Source organism: Aricia agestis, chromosome 21 (genome assembly GCF_905147365.1).
Source record: "Aricia agestis chromosome 21, ilAriAges1.1, whole genome shotgun sequence".
Lineage (NCBI taxonomy): Eukaryota > Metazoa > Arthropoda > Insecta > Lepidoptera > Lycaenidae > Aricia > Aricia agestis.
Window position 1 is genome coordinate 9,772,758 of NC_056426.1, and position 17,384 is coordinate 9,790,141.

The following is a 17,384-nucleotide window of genomic DNA, read 5'->3' on the forward strand; positions in this document are numbered from 1 at the left end:
ATTAAATTATTATGACAGTCATCTTAATAACTAGCTGATATATTATCATTATACTTTGTCGAAAGGCTTTCAATTAGGAAAAACAACATAAAACACACAAAATTACCAAGTCCCTTCCAGCCCTTCAAATATTCAACACCCATCCTCATTCACTTGGTAAAACACATGAGCGTTGTTTAGCAGCGGTTTTCTACGAGCCCGTGGTAGCCAGCTCGTGCCGAAGCACGGTAGACAACATAGTCTTCAAGTATGTCGCGTCTACTGCTTTATATCTTCAGTCGAGTGCGAATACCTGTAGCATCGTAAAAAGCTACGTGCGGTGTGTGGTGCGAGTCATAAGCGGGAGCGATATAAGTATTATAGAACGGTGTGAGTCATAAGCGGTGGCGCTATGAGTGTTATAGAACGGTGCGAGTCATAAGCGGGAGCTATAGGTGTATTATAGAACGGTGCGAGTCATAAGCGGGAGCGATATAAGTATTATAGAACGGTGCGAGTCATAAGCGGAAGCGATATGAGCATTGTACTATACAGGGTGTCAGCGGTCTAGTGGTTAAGAGCGTGGCTCGGAGATCGTGGGTTCGATTCTCGCATTGGAAACATGTTCATTCCAAGTTTTGTTAGGACAATGCAGGCTGATCCCCTGATTGTCTTACAAGTAAGATGATCCATGCGTCGGATGGTCATATAAAGTCGGTCCGGCGCCTGATCTCTCGCCAGTCGTGTCAATCGTTCGTCCTAATGGGTTATGACAGTAAAGGAATAAAGAGTGTTCTCGTGTACTGCACACAAACTTGGGTACTACGAGTATAAAATTACTCGTACATAACGGGTTGGTTTCAATGAAACATATACACATTGTATTTTAACCAAGAAAAAGTACAGTATTCCCGTGGGATAAGATAAATAAACCCGACCGCTTTGATATACTCAGCATGACTCTCAAGATTAAATCTAATGATCCCTCAAAATAACTACTCAAACAAGTTAATGTTTTTTTTTTGCTAAAAGTAGACATACATACATGGAGAGACACACACTAAAACACGACCCTTTTTTCTTTCACAGTTGGGTAAATCGAACATCCTAACAGTTTCATTTATTTTTATGTAGTAGCATAGAGGAATATTCACAAAAAATAGCATGTTTAATAATTCAACTGTACTACCAAATTATGTTAAAGGAAACTAGAAAACTTTCACATTAAGGGTCAGTTCACATTGCAGCGTGAAATCTTTAATTCTATAATGGTGCGGAACCCTTCGTGCGCGAGTCCGACTTTGCACTTGGCCGATTATTTAAATTAAAATCATTTTTCCGGCCCAGAAAAGTCATTTTTTCTAACTGTTATTTACCTACTTCTTTCACTAACGTCTTCAATCCTGTATCAATCTTTTTGTGTTGTAAATAAAGCTCAGTTTTAAATGGCTCATTTGAAACAATCTTAATAATCCTCAAATGACGGAAATCCTTTATCTATCCTTTATTAAATTCCGAAGAAAGAAACTCATGGTGGTCATGCTAAGCCAAATAGGGGTTCCGTTCTTCATCATTTCGCTACGGAACTCTAAAAAGTGTCAGTTACAGCACTTAGCTCGGTTACAAATACATAGTCCATATATGTCCAATTGCACGCCATTTGTATGGAAGAATGTACAAGAACAATATATTAATTAATATTAAGACCTATGTAACACTACATTCTTGCAATAAAAATATTCTATTCTGTTCTGTTCTGTTCTGTTCTGTTCTGCTCTGCTCTGGTCTGCTCTGCTCTGCTCTGCTCTGCTCTGCTCTGTTCTGTTCTGTTCTGTTCTGTTCTGTTCTGTTCTGTTCTCTTCTGTTCTGTTTTGTTCTGTTCTGTTCTGTTCTGTTCTGTTCTATTCTGTTCTATTCTATTCTATTATATTCTAAAACGCAGATAGTAGGTAACTAGAGGTATATTTACAAGGTGTAACAAAACTAATTAATAATACTTAAGGGTGTGTATCGGTACCCTAGATATAGTATAGAGTTCACTGTGAAAGTAGCAGCGGTCAGAGTAACTTTTTTTAATATTGTTGCTTGCCTATACAAATCACAAAAAAAATGCTCTTTGAGCGCTGTTACTTTCACAGCGAGCTCACTATATAAGGAGCCCATACACACCCTAAAGTAATATCACTTATTTTTGTTACACCCTGTATACGGAAACCTATAAAGGGCATAGTGAAATCCACGTCCCTAAAAGTAGGTTCGCGCAAAAGGGTCGAGAGGGGTCGGCGTTTGCAAAAAGGCAATTATCAAAGTTCTTATAAAGGCTCTGTAGGTGCGGTGTCTTAAGTGACGACATGCAAGTCATAGGAGGTAGCGGAAACTTTGCAAGTAAAAACCCTAAATAATAAAATAAACTGGTGTGTAGCACAAATTTAACTCCCCACTAGAAGTTGGATATAAAAATCTGTTGTTAAAATATGTTTTGTATTTAGAGATAAGTAAATCAATATTTTTTAGATGAGTATTGAGTAAATCAATAATGTTATGATCCAAATATCATTACCAATTAATACTTAACCAAAGTTTTGGCTCCGGTTCGGCTAACTTCGGCCCAAACTTTTGGCTCTAGCCTAAAACGTTTGCAGAAGCAACAAGAAAATTAATTTATTTATTTTGGCAAGTAATTAGGTAAATTGTTGAGTTTATAATTTTTGCCTTAGAATAAAAAAAAATCCGTAGTAGGTGTTGATGTAGATTTAAATTGCAAAACCCCATTCTGTCGAGTGAGAAGGTGCGATTTGTTGTTTTTTCCTAATTTTTATATTTTATACTCTCCACTCAAATTGCCTTAAAAAATCTTCAGTTTTTTATGAAATCACTAAAAGCACACTTACAACTCTACTTTTTCAAACGCTCTCGCTTATAACTCGCACCACAACGCAATAAAACGCGGTATGCTCGCATTCCGGCGTGAGGTCGGCTCTGACGTCACGCCGGGGGGAAGAGAGGGGGAAAACAAGAGGGGGGAACGGGGGAGGGGATTCAGTCCGCGTTTAGACACCTAGGTCTTACGCGGATACAATAATGTATGGGTAGGTTATATGAAGTCAGTTTTAGTTTGTTCTGAACTAGATGTATACAAAATAATATGACTCTAAGAGGCTGTTTCACAACTTCCTGATAAGTGCTGGATAGGCTATCCATAACTTAACTTGACAGAGAGTATGGAGAATCTGCCAGATAAGTTAGAAGTTCCTTGAAGTTTGGTGTGTAAATACTTGAGGTCCCAACACAGAACACAGAAAAATTTTGTCCCAGAAAAAGTTACGTTTTCCGCGCGGTAAATCGGCACAACGAATTTGCGAGCAACTACATTAAGGAAGTAACAAAACAAATAATAAATTTGTTTTTTTTTTTAATATTGTAAGGGAAAAGCATGACGTTTGTGCATTTCTCATAGAAACATAGAAGTCAGAACAAACTCTTTCAGAGCTGCTTTCTTTATAGTGAACTCTTTAACTCCCACACCGGTTTCGGTGACGGTGGCCACTGTCATTGAAACCAAGCCAGTTAAGCTGAAGTAATTCTATAGTGCCCGAGTATGTGCGCAGTACAAAAGAGCACTTTCTATTCGTTTACTTTCATTGCCCAGTGGGACAGAAGACCGACACGACTGGCGAGAGATCAGGCGCAGGACCGACTTTTTACATGCCCATCCGACGCTCTGGATCATCTTACTTGTCAGAAAATTAGGTGATCAGCCTGCATTGTCCTAACCCAACTTGGAAATAATAATATGTTTCCAACGCGGGAATCAAACCCACAACCTCCGAGTCAAGAATCACGCTCTAAGCCACTGGGCCAAGGAGGCGTTTTTAAACTCGAACAGGACATAGCACACTCTAAAGCCAAAACAAACACTGTATAAATCCATAATTCTATACTAATATTATAAATGCGAAAATGTATCTGTCTGTCTGTCCGTCTGTCTGTCTGTCTGACTGTTTGTAACCTCTTCACGCCCAAGCCGCTGAACCGATTTTGCTGTTTTGTATGGAGATACCTTGAGTCCCGGGAAAGGACATAGGATACTTTATATCCCTGAAAATGTACGGTTCCCGCGCGATAAACGACGCAACGAACTTGCGGGCGTCATCTAGTCATCACACTAATATTATAAAGGCGAAAGTTTGTGAGTTTGTATGTTTGTTACTTCTTCACTTCACGTCTAAGCGGCTGGAGCGATTTTAATAAAATTTGGTATGGAGTTAGTTGATACCCTGGATTAACACATAGGCTACTTTTTAGTGCGGGAAAATATCACAATTTATTTTCATTAATCAACCGCGGGTAACACCGCGGGGCACAGCTAGTACTAAACAAATATACAACACTGTCTCATTTTCCGCATTCCCGACATCCATAAATGCCATTTAATTTCAATCTGTCGTCATATTCAAATTAGTGATGTATCGAATGTTGGATTTTTCACATTCGCGAATGCGAATGCGTTTGCGAATATTTATCTTCAACATTCGCGAATGCGAATGCGAATATTTTAAAATTTCGTCGTAGTGTCACCCCTTTTTTCTTAGATTGATTTGAAATTGGAGACACTACGATGTTGCCACTTTTTAATTTCTTCACTTTCTTGACAGACTATAATTGAATGAATTTAGTCACAGAAAGTTCATTCTAAAAGTTTTATTTTGTTTTGAGGTTAGTTTTATGTTTTATGTTTCAAGTAATTGTTTAGTTTTTTAGTAAATAGAAATTATAAACTTTATTTAAAAATGATAGTAAAGTAATAATATACTACTAAATGAATGCCAACCTTACATAGTATACCAACAGGGCTGATTAATGTTAGATTTGATAAGATCTCTGAAGTTATTTTTTCATAAAAGACTAATGAGGCTTTAATTAAAAATGTATGATTTAATAAAAAAATCTAAGTGTTATCTATTGTATTATTTCAAATGCATGCATATAATAATTTCCTTTTTGATTATTAAAACATTCGCTAAATATGCGCATAATTTTTGCGAATGCGAATGCGAATATTGAAAAATACCCGGATATTCGCGAATGCGAATGCGAATGCGAATATCCGTTACACCACTAATTCAAATATATTTTTAGATGCCAGTCGAAGTAGAGAAGTAATAAACAAAATCTTAATTATGAAAGTGGAAAACGGTTTTCATTGGAAATTTATTATAGATTTGTGTTTTTCCAAATGGAATCCTGTTTATAGGCGACGAGTACGATACGATTTTATTTTCTTGAGCTATATCAAACTACTCGATATTACCCGCAACTTATTTCGTATAATATATACTTAATAAGTGTCGCGAGGTATTGATAAATTTTGAGACAGTAAATCTATTCAAAATTATTCATCTTATGAAGGTGAAGAATGAATGAAGAATCCATATAGCTGTACAAATAGGTTTCAGTGTAATAAGAAACAAATTGCAACGGTTTTATGAAAAATATATTTTAAACTATAATAACTTACACAACTTATATTTCCCCAATTATCGAATGTTATAGAAGTGCCTTTTACATAATCTGACCGCGTTCGAGATATAGATCGTAGAAAATATAGAAAAAAAACTCAGTTACAATTTTTTTATTAATATCTATTAATTTGGCAGAGTTCCAATTTTTATTTACTTTCAAACTAAACGAAATAAAAAAATCACTTTACAAAAACAAAGAAAGAATCGTGCCAAAGTATCGTATCGTAGTCGTCTCCTGTAAGCGCCGCTATAATTATTAACGAATTTTCATTTCACTAGGTCCAATCATTTTTTTTAGATTAACATTTCAAGTAGTCTTTGAACTTTTATAATGATGAATAACGCTTTCGCTCGCTGCGTTCAGTTGACATCTTTAATTTAATTTATCATTGATTGATTGGTAAATGGTAGGTGAATAAATAGTAGGCTTATCACACTGGCGATTAGCGAGCAATTCGAAAGGGACGCGACTGCGCAGCGCACACGCCGCGATGACGCCGCGCAATTGCAAAATAAAATTAAATTAAGAAATTTAAAAAAACCCCCGCCAAACAACTTTAAAAAGTAATGAAATAATATATTTTACTGACTTTAAATTTAAATACGTCCTAAGTGTAAAGTGATATTTGAGTCCATAATTGTTGTCACGGTGTGTCGGGGGACCGCCAACAGTGTCTTTTGCATTTTATATCGCCATGTCACTGATTGTTTCGATTTGGTTCGCTGAAAACTGAAACGCCCTTAAACTATAATGTTATGTGAATTTAAACATCTACATTAGCGGTCCCCCGACACACCTTGACAAGAATTATGGACTAAAATATCACTTTACACTTAGGAATTATTTAAACTTAAAGTCAGTAAAATATATTATTTCATTACTTTTTAAAGTTGTTTGGCGGGGGTTTTTTTTTAATTTCTTAATTTAATTTTATTTCATGCTTTTTAAACTTGTGTTGGTTATAGTGCAGAATAATTCCTATGAACAGGATCATATTATATCCCAATGAATACCATCTAGGAATGTCCTTTTGGATGAGGCCGTTAATATGAGTCCAAACATGAAACCTGCACTTTGGGTTCATATGGAGCTTGGCTCTTATAGAATCCAATTGATGCTGCAGCAGCAGCATGCAAAAATTTATTGGTTATCTACGTCTTACTAGTTGTCGCAATTAAAATGAGCCCAAACACGAAACAATTGCTCTAAGTTGGTGAGGAGTTGGGTATCCTAATGATTGTCAGGTGATGCTGCAGCACCAGGTCAACTTTCCATTAATGTGTAAATATTCATAAATGTCACGAACTATAATACAATAAAGCCCACCAAACGACTGCAAGTTGCTAATCGGCCCTTCACGAACCAGATGAACCGCGATTTTTCAGCACGGAGCTGGCTGATGATAATGAACTATAGTTAAGAACACTCTCAGTTAAGTCAGCTTTCAAACAAAAAAAAACTAGATCAAAATCGGCCCACCCGTTTGGATGCTACGATGCCACAGACAGACAGACAGACCGACAGACAGACACGTCCAACTTATAACACCCCTCTTTTTGTTGGGGGTTAAAAACAAAATAAAATTAATATTTTAGGGTCTAAATGAGTTTTTTGGCCTTCTTTGCTCGTTATCATGAATAATGGCAACAGGAAAGCACTTGAAATATTCACAAAGTCCTAAATTATAATAATATTAAAATAATATAAAAATTAAATTTCTCATACAAAAACACAATGTTTGGCCTATTTTTGCTCTATAACGGCACGGAACCCTTCATGCGCCGGTCCATCTCGCAATTTTTTACTCACATTCATGTGGACATAGGCCACATTTATCGAGGAATATCGTGATATTCACGGGCCAGTAACAACAATACACTAAGTGCTAAATTATGTACCGTAGACAAGGAATGTATGAGAATTGAGAAGGAAAAATAATATTATAATAAAAGCTTTGGATATGGTTGAGAAAAGGCATAGAATCATGATATTCATACTAATCTTCTATATATATAAAACTCAAAGGTGACTGACTGACTGATTGACATAGTGATCGTGAACGCACAGCCACTGGACCCAGGCAGGACAGAGCCCAAACCACTGGACTGATCGGGCTGAAATTTGGCATGCAGATAGATGTTATGACGTAGGCATCCGCTAAGAAAGGATTTTGATAAATTCCAACCCCAAGGGGTTCAAATAGGGGATGAAAGTTTGTATATAAAAATACTTCTTAACGCGAGCGAAGCCGCGGGCAAAAGCTCGTAATATTATAAATGCGAGAGCGTCCGTGGCCTAATGGGTAGACCTTTGGTTCGCACTCGTAGAGAGTGCAGGTTCGAACCCGGGTGGAAGCGTGTACCTATGAGACATAGTACATAATACGGACGCTCGTACGGTGAAGGAAAACATCGTGAGGAAACCCGCACATAGTTGGTCCCAGACGTATTGGCTAGTTCCTTCCTCTGGACTAGGCCGACTATGATGCGAGAATGCCGTATGCGATTGGGCAACCATACGGACATGTAAAAATCTTGTCCCAGGCACTACAGTATTTGAGGAGTGGTTAGTTCGCTCTGAAAAATACTGTATAAATCATCCACAGCGGATGTAAAGGCCTAGTTTTTTTTTATAAATGCGAAAGTGTGATTTAGTTTAGTTAAATCTGTGGCTCAATGGTTAAGAGTGGAAGGCAGCTCAAGCCGGGGGTCGCGGGTCCGTATCCCGCCGACGGAACAAAAAGTGTTTAATATTCCTGGGTCATGGATGTGTATTAAACTAATGTGTATGATATAAGTAATAAAATTCTTAAATTTTATATATTGTGTTCTTAGTATAAAAGTATTAAATACAGTGTGTAACAAAAATAAGTGATAATAATTTAGGGTGTGTACGTGTTCCTTGTAGAGAGTTCACTGTGAAAGTAGCAACGCTGAAAGACGAAAAATTTTTTTCACTTTTGTATGGGCAAGGGCCCGAGCGTCACGAGCTTAGAGTATACATTAGCAAGCTATAGAGCGCGCGCATCGCTCGTTCCCCGTTGTGCCGATCGTAAGCAGAAGTTCTATAGATACTTGTCAAACGTATAACGCAAGTCTAGTGATGTTCCATGCGCCATCGTTTGACGCTTATAGGAAAATATGTTCACACTCGTGCTTACAGTTCATACCTTGTTAGAAGCACTCTATAGCTTGCTATAATGTATACTCTATGGTCACGAGTATCCCCATACAAAAGTGAAAAAAAATTTTGGTATTTCAGCGCTGCTACTTTCACAGTGAAATCTCTACAAGGAACACGTACACACCCTAAATTATTATCACTTATTTTTGTTACACCCTGTATATTTTTGTTGTTTGGTACCTGTAACACAAGTCCTTCAGGTACTTAGCACGGGGCCAGACTGACGTGGTGTGAAGCATCCATAGATACTATAATTATTAGTTAAATGTAATTTTCTTTAACTAATCACTGCTTTCAGAGAACGTTCTACAATTTTTGTGCAAAATTCAATGTAAAACAGAAAATATATTTTTAAATGATCCGTGCAAAAGAGGAGAGCCCGAGGGCCCGACTTCAGAATTCCTCTTTGTGAATGGCGAATTTAAAAATTAAATAACTACTACCTAACAGTTGTCTCTGGTTAACGTTTTTCGTATTCTGAATTTGAATTTTAAATTCTAGATGTTTCTTTTAAAAGTATTCTATGTTATTTACGTTATTTCTACACTAGATTGATCCTGCAACTCCGTTGCACCAAAATTTGGTTATCGCGCGGGAATAGTATATATTGCCGAGATGAAAAGTATCCTATGTCCTTTTGCGGGACTTAAAGTATCTGTTTATCAAATTTCATTAAAATCGGTTCAGTAGTTTAAGCGTGAAGAAGTAATAGATAGACAAGACTCCCAAAAGTAAGGCGGACAGACAGACCCACTTTCGCATTTATAATATACTAGCTGTCCCGGTGAACTTCGTGTCACTTTAAAACCTTCCCTGGACTTCTACGAATATTTTAAGACTATAATTAGCCCAATCCGTTCAGCCGTTTTCTAGTCTTAGCGTTACTAACACAATTGACGTGGGAGAGCCATGCTTCGGCACGAATGGGCCGGCTCGACCGGAGAGATACCACGTCCTCACAGAAAACCGGCGTGAAACAGCGCTTCCGCTGTGTTTCGCCGAGTAAGTGAGTTTACCGGAGGCCCAATCCCCTACCCTTTTTCTTTCCCTACCCTCCCCTATTTCCTTCCATACCCTCCCCTATTCCCTTCCCTACCCTCCCCTATTACCCCTTAGAAGGCCGGCAACGCACCTGCAGCTCTTCTGATGCTGCGAGTGACCATGGGCGACGGAAGTTGCTTTCCATCAGGTGACCCGTTTGCTCGTTTGCCCCTTATTTCATAAAAAAAAATGAAAATCTATATACAGGGTGTAACAAAAATAAGTGATAATACTTTAGGGTGTGTACGTGTTCCTTGTAGAGAGTTCACTGTGTAAGTAGCAGCGCCGAAAGACCAAACATTTTTTTCACTTTTGTATGGGGAAACTCGTGACGCTCGGGCCCTTGCCCATACAAAAGTGAAAAAAAAAAATTCGTCTTTCAGCGCTGCTACTTTCACAGTGAACTCTCTACAAGGAACACATACACACCCTAAAGTATTATCACTTATTTTTGTTACACACTGTATATACATAGATTTTAAGTATGTATTATTCTGGGTCTGATGATGTACAGCATCTGAGTCTATCTTCTCTGGACAAATCTGGACGATGGATGAATTTTAATGCCTACTTTAATTTTAAGCGGGCAGGTAATAAATCGAGTGAGCCAATTTTAATGTTTCTTATCGCGTTTGACAAATGGACGGTTAGAAAAAGTTTAGGTACATCTTAAAAATGGTTGGACATTCTAATTTCGACGAGAGAAATTATCGTAGCCTATGTTCTAAAGGTATGCTTGTAAGACTCATCCAGTAGATTTAATGTCAGCTAGCGAACTAAATCCATATCCATACTAATATTATAAATGCAAAAGTGTGTCTGTCTTTCTGTCTGTCTGTCTGTCTGTTACCTCTTTACGCCCGAACCGCTAAACCGATTTGTCTGAAATTTGGTATGGAGATACATTGAGTCCTGGGAAAGGACATAGGATACTTTTCATCCTGGAAAAATGTACGGTTCTTTCGCGATAAACGAATTTTGGCGCAACGAAGTTGCGGCATCATCTAGTTTAAGATGAAATAATAAAAAATACTACCGAAGAGTCTGAGTCAAAAAATTGTTCCACGGAAATTCACGGAATGTCATCTACATGCGTCCAAATGCACACCTACATGGGCGTACCGAGAGGGGGCAAGGGGGGACAGCTGCCCCCCCCTGGATCATGTTGACGTTCCTACTAAGTATATTATCTAGTACTTTTATCTATAAAAATTAAGACCGAATTTTTGCCATTTGTTTGCAATACAATATTTTTACAACTAAAAATTATACATTTTTTATTCTTTATACCTTGCTTATGAAAAATCTGATTTGCCCCCCCCCTGGCCCAGAACCTGGGTTATTTGCCCCCCCCCCCTGGCACCAGAACCTGGGTAATTTGCCCCCCCCTGGCCCAGAACCTGGGTACGCCCATGCACACCTATATTGGTTGAAATGTTTAATCGTTTCTTGTTCACATAAAGATATTTCCTTTAAACGTAAAGATTTTCCTGGTGTTAAGACAAAAACGATTAAACTAGGGGTTTATACCTAAAAAAAATCGCACAACTTTCCGTTACTTTTGTTTTTTTTTCTTTAAGTTCGAGCCTTGGTATATATTATACTTAGTAAAAAAATACTCTCCAAAACATCCAACTTTCCGTCGTCGGATAAAAATATAACCAACAAATAAAACCAGAGATCAAAAATTATCCGCACGAATTAAAACGGCACGTCACAAACAAAGGACCCGTAAACGACCACACTTATTGAATTATATCTTGAAATTGTTGAAAACACTCGAATTACGACCGATCACGAATTCCGCCAACCCCCTTCTATCCCCCATCCCACATCCTTCCCCCACCCCCATAGTGGGGGAATACGTGGAACGGATATTTAATCAGTGTCTGAATGCACGAGTCCTTAGTGCGGATAATATTTTAAGACGCCGGATTTAATTGGAAAGGTCAAAAGACGTGACCTTGGAATTTGGATTATCTGGAATCCAGGTTGAGGAAGAGATTATGTGGTATCCAGGAGACTGAGAAAGAGCTATGGACTAGTGCCACAATCCTGCATCGCGCTATCGAAGTTTTCTGAGTGCGCTTATGGTGGATTTACACGGGTTTTAGCCGTGCGGCAAGTCACTAGTCGAATCGCCTGTCCAATCCGAATCGCCACCTCATTTACACAGTCCTACAAAAATCGCTTGTGACCAGTGGCGGATTTACCAATAGGCTAAGTAGGCTGGAGCCTAGGGCGGCAGATTTAGAGGGGCGGCAAATTTAGCCCCATTTTTTTATCTTACAGAAATAAAGAATCCCACCAAAAACATTTCTTGTAAAATATTGCCAAGACGATCACAATTTAAGGTTTACGGTTTACCCTGTGAAAAAGATATGAGATCTCATGTAAAGTCAAGCTTCTGAATCTACTATACGGCCTAACTCTACTGACCCTAACTTAAACAAATTCTACATACCAGGAAATATGTATGGCTTCGCCGTTTAGCTACCGCACAGTGTAAAAAAAAACCTTGTGTAAGTATTCGTCTCAGCAAAAATTTTCAAAAAATGTTTTTGGTGGGATATGATTGTGAACTAAACTAACGTATTGAATTTCAAAGGTCAGTTATAGGGGCGGCAAAAATTGAATAGTCTACAGGCGGAAAATTTGTAAATCCGCCACTGCTTGTGACTAGTTCATTCTGCGTGAAAATGTTGCGTAAACTAGTCGCATTGCGTAGGGACATTGAAATCGTTCGACAATCCATTATTGGAGAAATAATTGACCAATTCAAAATTTAGAAAAAGGTACTAAGGTAAGGCTACAGTGCAGACAAACTATGTATTCGCAGTAAGCGATCGCTTGCGAGCGAGCGTCTGCACGGACGATTTTAGTCACCAGCCGCATGCGGTCCATGGCCGCGTGGCAAAAGTCGGTTGGCACTTGGCAGTCTACTTATGGGGCATGCGGCTTGAGCCGCATGCGGCGTAGCCAAATTGCCATTTAGACATTTTTTACGTGGGAGAGCCATGCTTCGGCACGAATGGGCCGACTCGACCGGAGAAATACCACGTTCTCACAGAAAACCAGCGTGAAACAGCGCTTGCGCTGTGTTTCGCCGAGTAAGTGAGTTTACCGGAGGCCCAATCCCCTACCCTATTCCCTTCCCTACCCTCCCGTATTCCCTTTTTTCCTCTTAAAAGACCGGCAACGCACCTGCAGCTCTTCTGATGCTGCGAGTGTCCATGGGCGACGGAATTTACTTTCCTTCAGGTGACCCGTTTACTCGCTTGCCCCCTTATTTCATAAAAAAAAAATTGATTTTGTGGGAAAATGTACATGTTTGAAAAGTCTTAAAAAAAGACAGTCGATTTTCGCCGTGCAGCGTAAATCGAGCGGCTATAGTCACCCGTGTAAGCCCCGCATTAGGGACAAGGCCGCGATATTTTTTATTCATAAATAGAATATTTGTCTGAGGCTGGGGAAGACCTATCACGCTATCGAAGTGTTTGGTGCACCATTTGCCACGTGTCACAACAGCTTAAAATGTCTGTTACTGTATGGAACACACGAACACAGGGACACACAGACAGACACGTCAAACCTACCCCTCTTTTTCGTTGGGGGTAAAAAACACCGCTCCCAGCACATTTAGACGACCTCTGTGGCTCAGTGGGTAGGCTGTCGGTAGCTCAAGCCGGGGGTCGCGGGTTCGAATCCCGCCGACGGAACAAAAAGTTTTCAAAGTTCCTGGGTCATGGGTGTGTATTAAAGTTGTTATGTGTTAAAATGCTGTTTGTTTTCCAATAAATAAATAAATAAATAAATAAATTAAATATGTGTATCATATAATAAAAATCTTAAATATATGTATAGTATAAAAGTATTAAATAAATTTCCGTTGTCTGGTACCCGTAACACAAGTCCTCCAGGTACTTAGCACGGGGCCAGACTGACGTGATGTGAAGCGTCCATAGATATTATTATATTATTATATTATTATTCGGTACGGATCCCATCTACTCCACTCTGAGACTTAATAAATTCCAAAAAGGTCCGCCAACAAAGGCGCTTCACAATGGACCGAGCACGTCGCACGGCGACATACAAAAACTGTATGAAAGGGACCTTTGGCCCTGAGATTTATTAATTCGAGACCCCCTGACCTTTGGGATATCGGACATGTTACAGAGTATTGCTGATGGGAATAATGGAAATCTGTCCATTTCAAATGCTTAGTAAGTTTTGAAATATAACCCAGTATACTTACTGATAAAACAAAAAAATCACACCATCACATCAAAACGCCTCCATGGTCTGTATTTAGAACGATGGCTCTCGACTGGTCGTGGGTTCGATTCCCGCGTTGGAAACATGTTATTTACAAATTTGGTCAGAACAATGCAGGCTGATCACCTGATTGTCTGACAAGTAAGATCCATTCGTCGGATGGGCATGTAAAGTCGGTCCTGCGCCTGATCTCTCGCCGGTCGTGTCGGTCTTCCGTCCCACTGGGTTATGAGAGTAAAGGAATAGAGAGTGATCTTGTGTACTGCGCAAAATCATATAAGGTTAAGTTAAAAAATCGTTTTGGGTATTATGTTTTAGATTGCTTGAAGAAATGGAACAGCAAGAAATGGAAAGAGCGCAACAAAATGGTTTTTGTCGCATATAAGCTATTAAATTAAAGTGTATGCTTAAACTAATCTATGTACAAATTTTGGAAGCTTAAATCACTCTCCTCTGTTGGCAAAATTAGAATCCCTGTTTTTATAGATAGGTCTTTTTGATTAATTATTCTGTGTTATAAAAGTTGACCAATCGTGTTATACTATGGGTAATTCAAAGACAAAAATATGATGAATACTGACAATGAACTTTAATTTCTTAGCTTAAGACCCAATTTCACCAACCTCTGTTTGTTAAATCCTAACAAGGCATTTCTTAACGGACCTTGGAAAATTAAACAGACTGTTAAAATACTAATTATGTCCCACAGTAAAAATTTAACAGCGGATTAGTAACATTGCATGTTAAGTGAACAACGAGTGAACAACTATCAATTCGTTCATTCTTGTTATAAGGCGACGAAATTGCAATGTACAACTACAAGATTAATACGACATGTTTACTGCAATGTGTCACTTTCTTCCATAGTAGTATAATAGTAGATAATGCGACCAAATTAAAATATCACTGATCGCATACATTTGTTACGCTATAATAGTTCTTCTTAATCTACCAGGTTAATAATTATTATCTGTCAAAGCTGAAAACATGAATCATAATACAAACTTTTATTTACATATTTCGGTTTGGTAATTTTGATACAAGTTAGTATATTTGCAATGTCAAGGAAAATCCGAAGGCTGAATTTTTGGCAAAGTGAAAATAAATAATTATTCATAACTATGAAAATAATTAATAATAAGGACGTAGCGGAAACATGGCGGAAAGATTCAAAAGTCAAAACAGATTCTTTTATTGATATTGCATATTATTGTCTTTGAAAGTTGTTATTTTGACTCATATAACAGCCTGTTAAATATTTAACGGACCTCCATAGCAGGAATTAAATTTAACGCCGTGTTAGGTGATTTAACATGACATTAGGGCATGGTGGAACGCTCGATAGCTCTAACAGGCCGTTAACTGATTTAACAAGCCATTATTTATTTAACATTGCTTGATAAAACTGGGTCTAAGTCATCGTTGAGAAAAATCAAGGCGTCACCTTAGTAGCGTCCATGTAGCTCTTATCAAAATCCTTATTAAACTAAGGTTAGTCATTAAAATATGTGTCTGCGAAGGAATTCCAGAAGGCAGAAGCTCATAACATAACAGATGCATGCATCTTTATTAAAACCAGACTGCACTGACAAGTCAAGTTAGTTGGTCGACTGGGAACTCGACAGGGTGTATTGTGCGCCTACAGTCTATAGTCTACACTAAAGTTTTACGTCAATGTGTACACTAGCTGTCGTCTGCTTCGTGCAGCAATAAAGTTTTTTTTAATTCTATTTGCCATCAAGTGCCGCTATGTACCCCGCGTTCCACTTGACGTTAAAAACGATCAAAACGCTCAAAATGCCTCCTATTTTCAGATCATTTTCTTTTCATCATCTTTTCAGATCGTTGAAACGCGGGGCTAGCCTTGGGTTTATCGTGTGAAACTGCTGTTATATGTCACGATATAGTTGTCATATGTCACAATAATGTCACAATAGACATAACTACCAGTAGTTCGACTGCAAAGAAACGGACAGGTTTCAATATCTGTCAAATTCGTCGGGTTTCACAAGGATTATGAACGGAATGTGCCCCGCGCTGGCTGATATAATTTATTTTTAAATATTTAAAATAAAGATTTCAAAATTGGATTCTGACAATTTTAATCGCATGTGCCATAACACGAACAACAATACGACCAAAGAGGAACACGTCCAGCGAATATGTCATAGTTTTAAATTCGTAGGTAACAAGTTAACAACCCTAGCGACGATTTTCGTCATAATACGTCAAATTTAAAAATTTCAATTTTCTAAGTCGGTATACTCTATAATTCTGTCTACTCTGATAATGTGCCTATTTGACACGATAGATCCTCCTTAATGCTTCGTTCAAACCTACGCGACCAAGCGACTGCGAAGCGGAAGCGTCAAGTTGCGCCAAGTTGTCAAATGTGTGTTTTGAAGTGTACATAACTAGACTTCTTTTTTAAAACCATTTGACAACTTGACGCTCCCGCTTCGCAGTCGCTTGGTCGCGTAGGTTTGAACAAAGCATAAACAGAGTAGACAGAATGATAGAGTATACCGACTTAGAACTGATGTTGAAATTTTTAAATTTGACGTATTATGACGAAAATCGTCGCTAGGGTTGTTAACTTGTTACCTACGAATTTAAAAATATGACATATTCGCTGGACGTGTTCCTCTTTGGCCGTATTGTTGTTTGTGTTTTGGCACATGCGATTAAAATTGACAGAATCCAATTTTGAAATCTTTATTTTAAATATTTAAAAATAAATTATATCAGCCAGCGCGAGGCACATTCCGTTCATAATCCTAGTGAAACCCGACGAATTTGACAGATATTGAAACCTGTCCGTTTCTTTGCAGTCGAACTACTGGTAGTTATGTCTATTGTGGCATAAAGCTACATTAGCGGCACCTGGTGGCAAATATAATATCAAAAATCCTCATTCCTACCCCTTCACGTCTAAGCCACTGAATTGATTTTCAAGAGTATGAAGGAATTTTGAGTATAAGGCCATATAACAGTATTTTATCCCATAATGCGCGATGACAACATTTTGGAGCAACGAAATTACGAATAACCTCATTATGATAATACATAATGTGACAAAACAAAATTATAATAGTGGGTTTGTATATTGAGTTCACTTTGAAAATAGGAGCGCTGAAAGACTCATTTTTGACTTCTGTTTCTATGAGGAATGCAACGTCAAGCGCGTGCAATAATAAATAAAAAAACTTTTTAACTGTTTCTCCTCAGCACTAATATTATTATGAATGGGAAAGTGTGTCTGTCTGTAACCTCTTCACGCTAAAACCGCTGAACCGATTTAACTGAAATTAGGTATTAATATATTACTTTGAGTCCCAGGAAAGGACATAGGATACATTTTATCACGGAAAGATGTACTT

General features: G+C 38.2%; 1 protein-coding gene across 1 annotated transcript in view; it reads right to left on the reverse strand.

Annotated features, from left to right (window-relative positions):
- Positions 1-1,720: 1,720 nt before the first annotated feature.
- Positions 1,721-17,384, reverse strand: part of LOC121737896 (alpha-2C adrenergic receptor-like) — a 173,779-nt gene continuing 158,115 nt past the window's right edge. The window contains exon 4 of the mRNA XM_042129629.1: positions 1,721-1,900. Within this exon, the coding sequence (XP_041985563.1) occupies positions 1,721-1,900 (180 nt within the window). The remainder of the gene's footprint in view (positions 1,901-17,384) is intronic.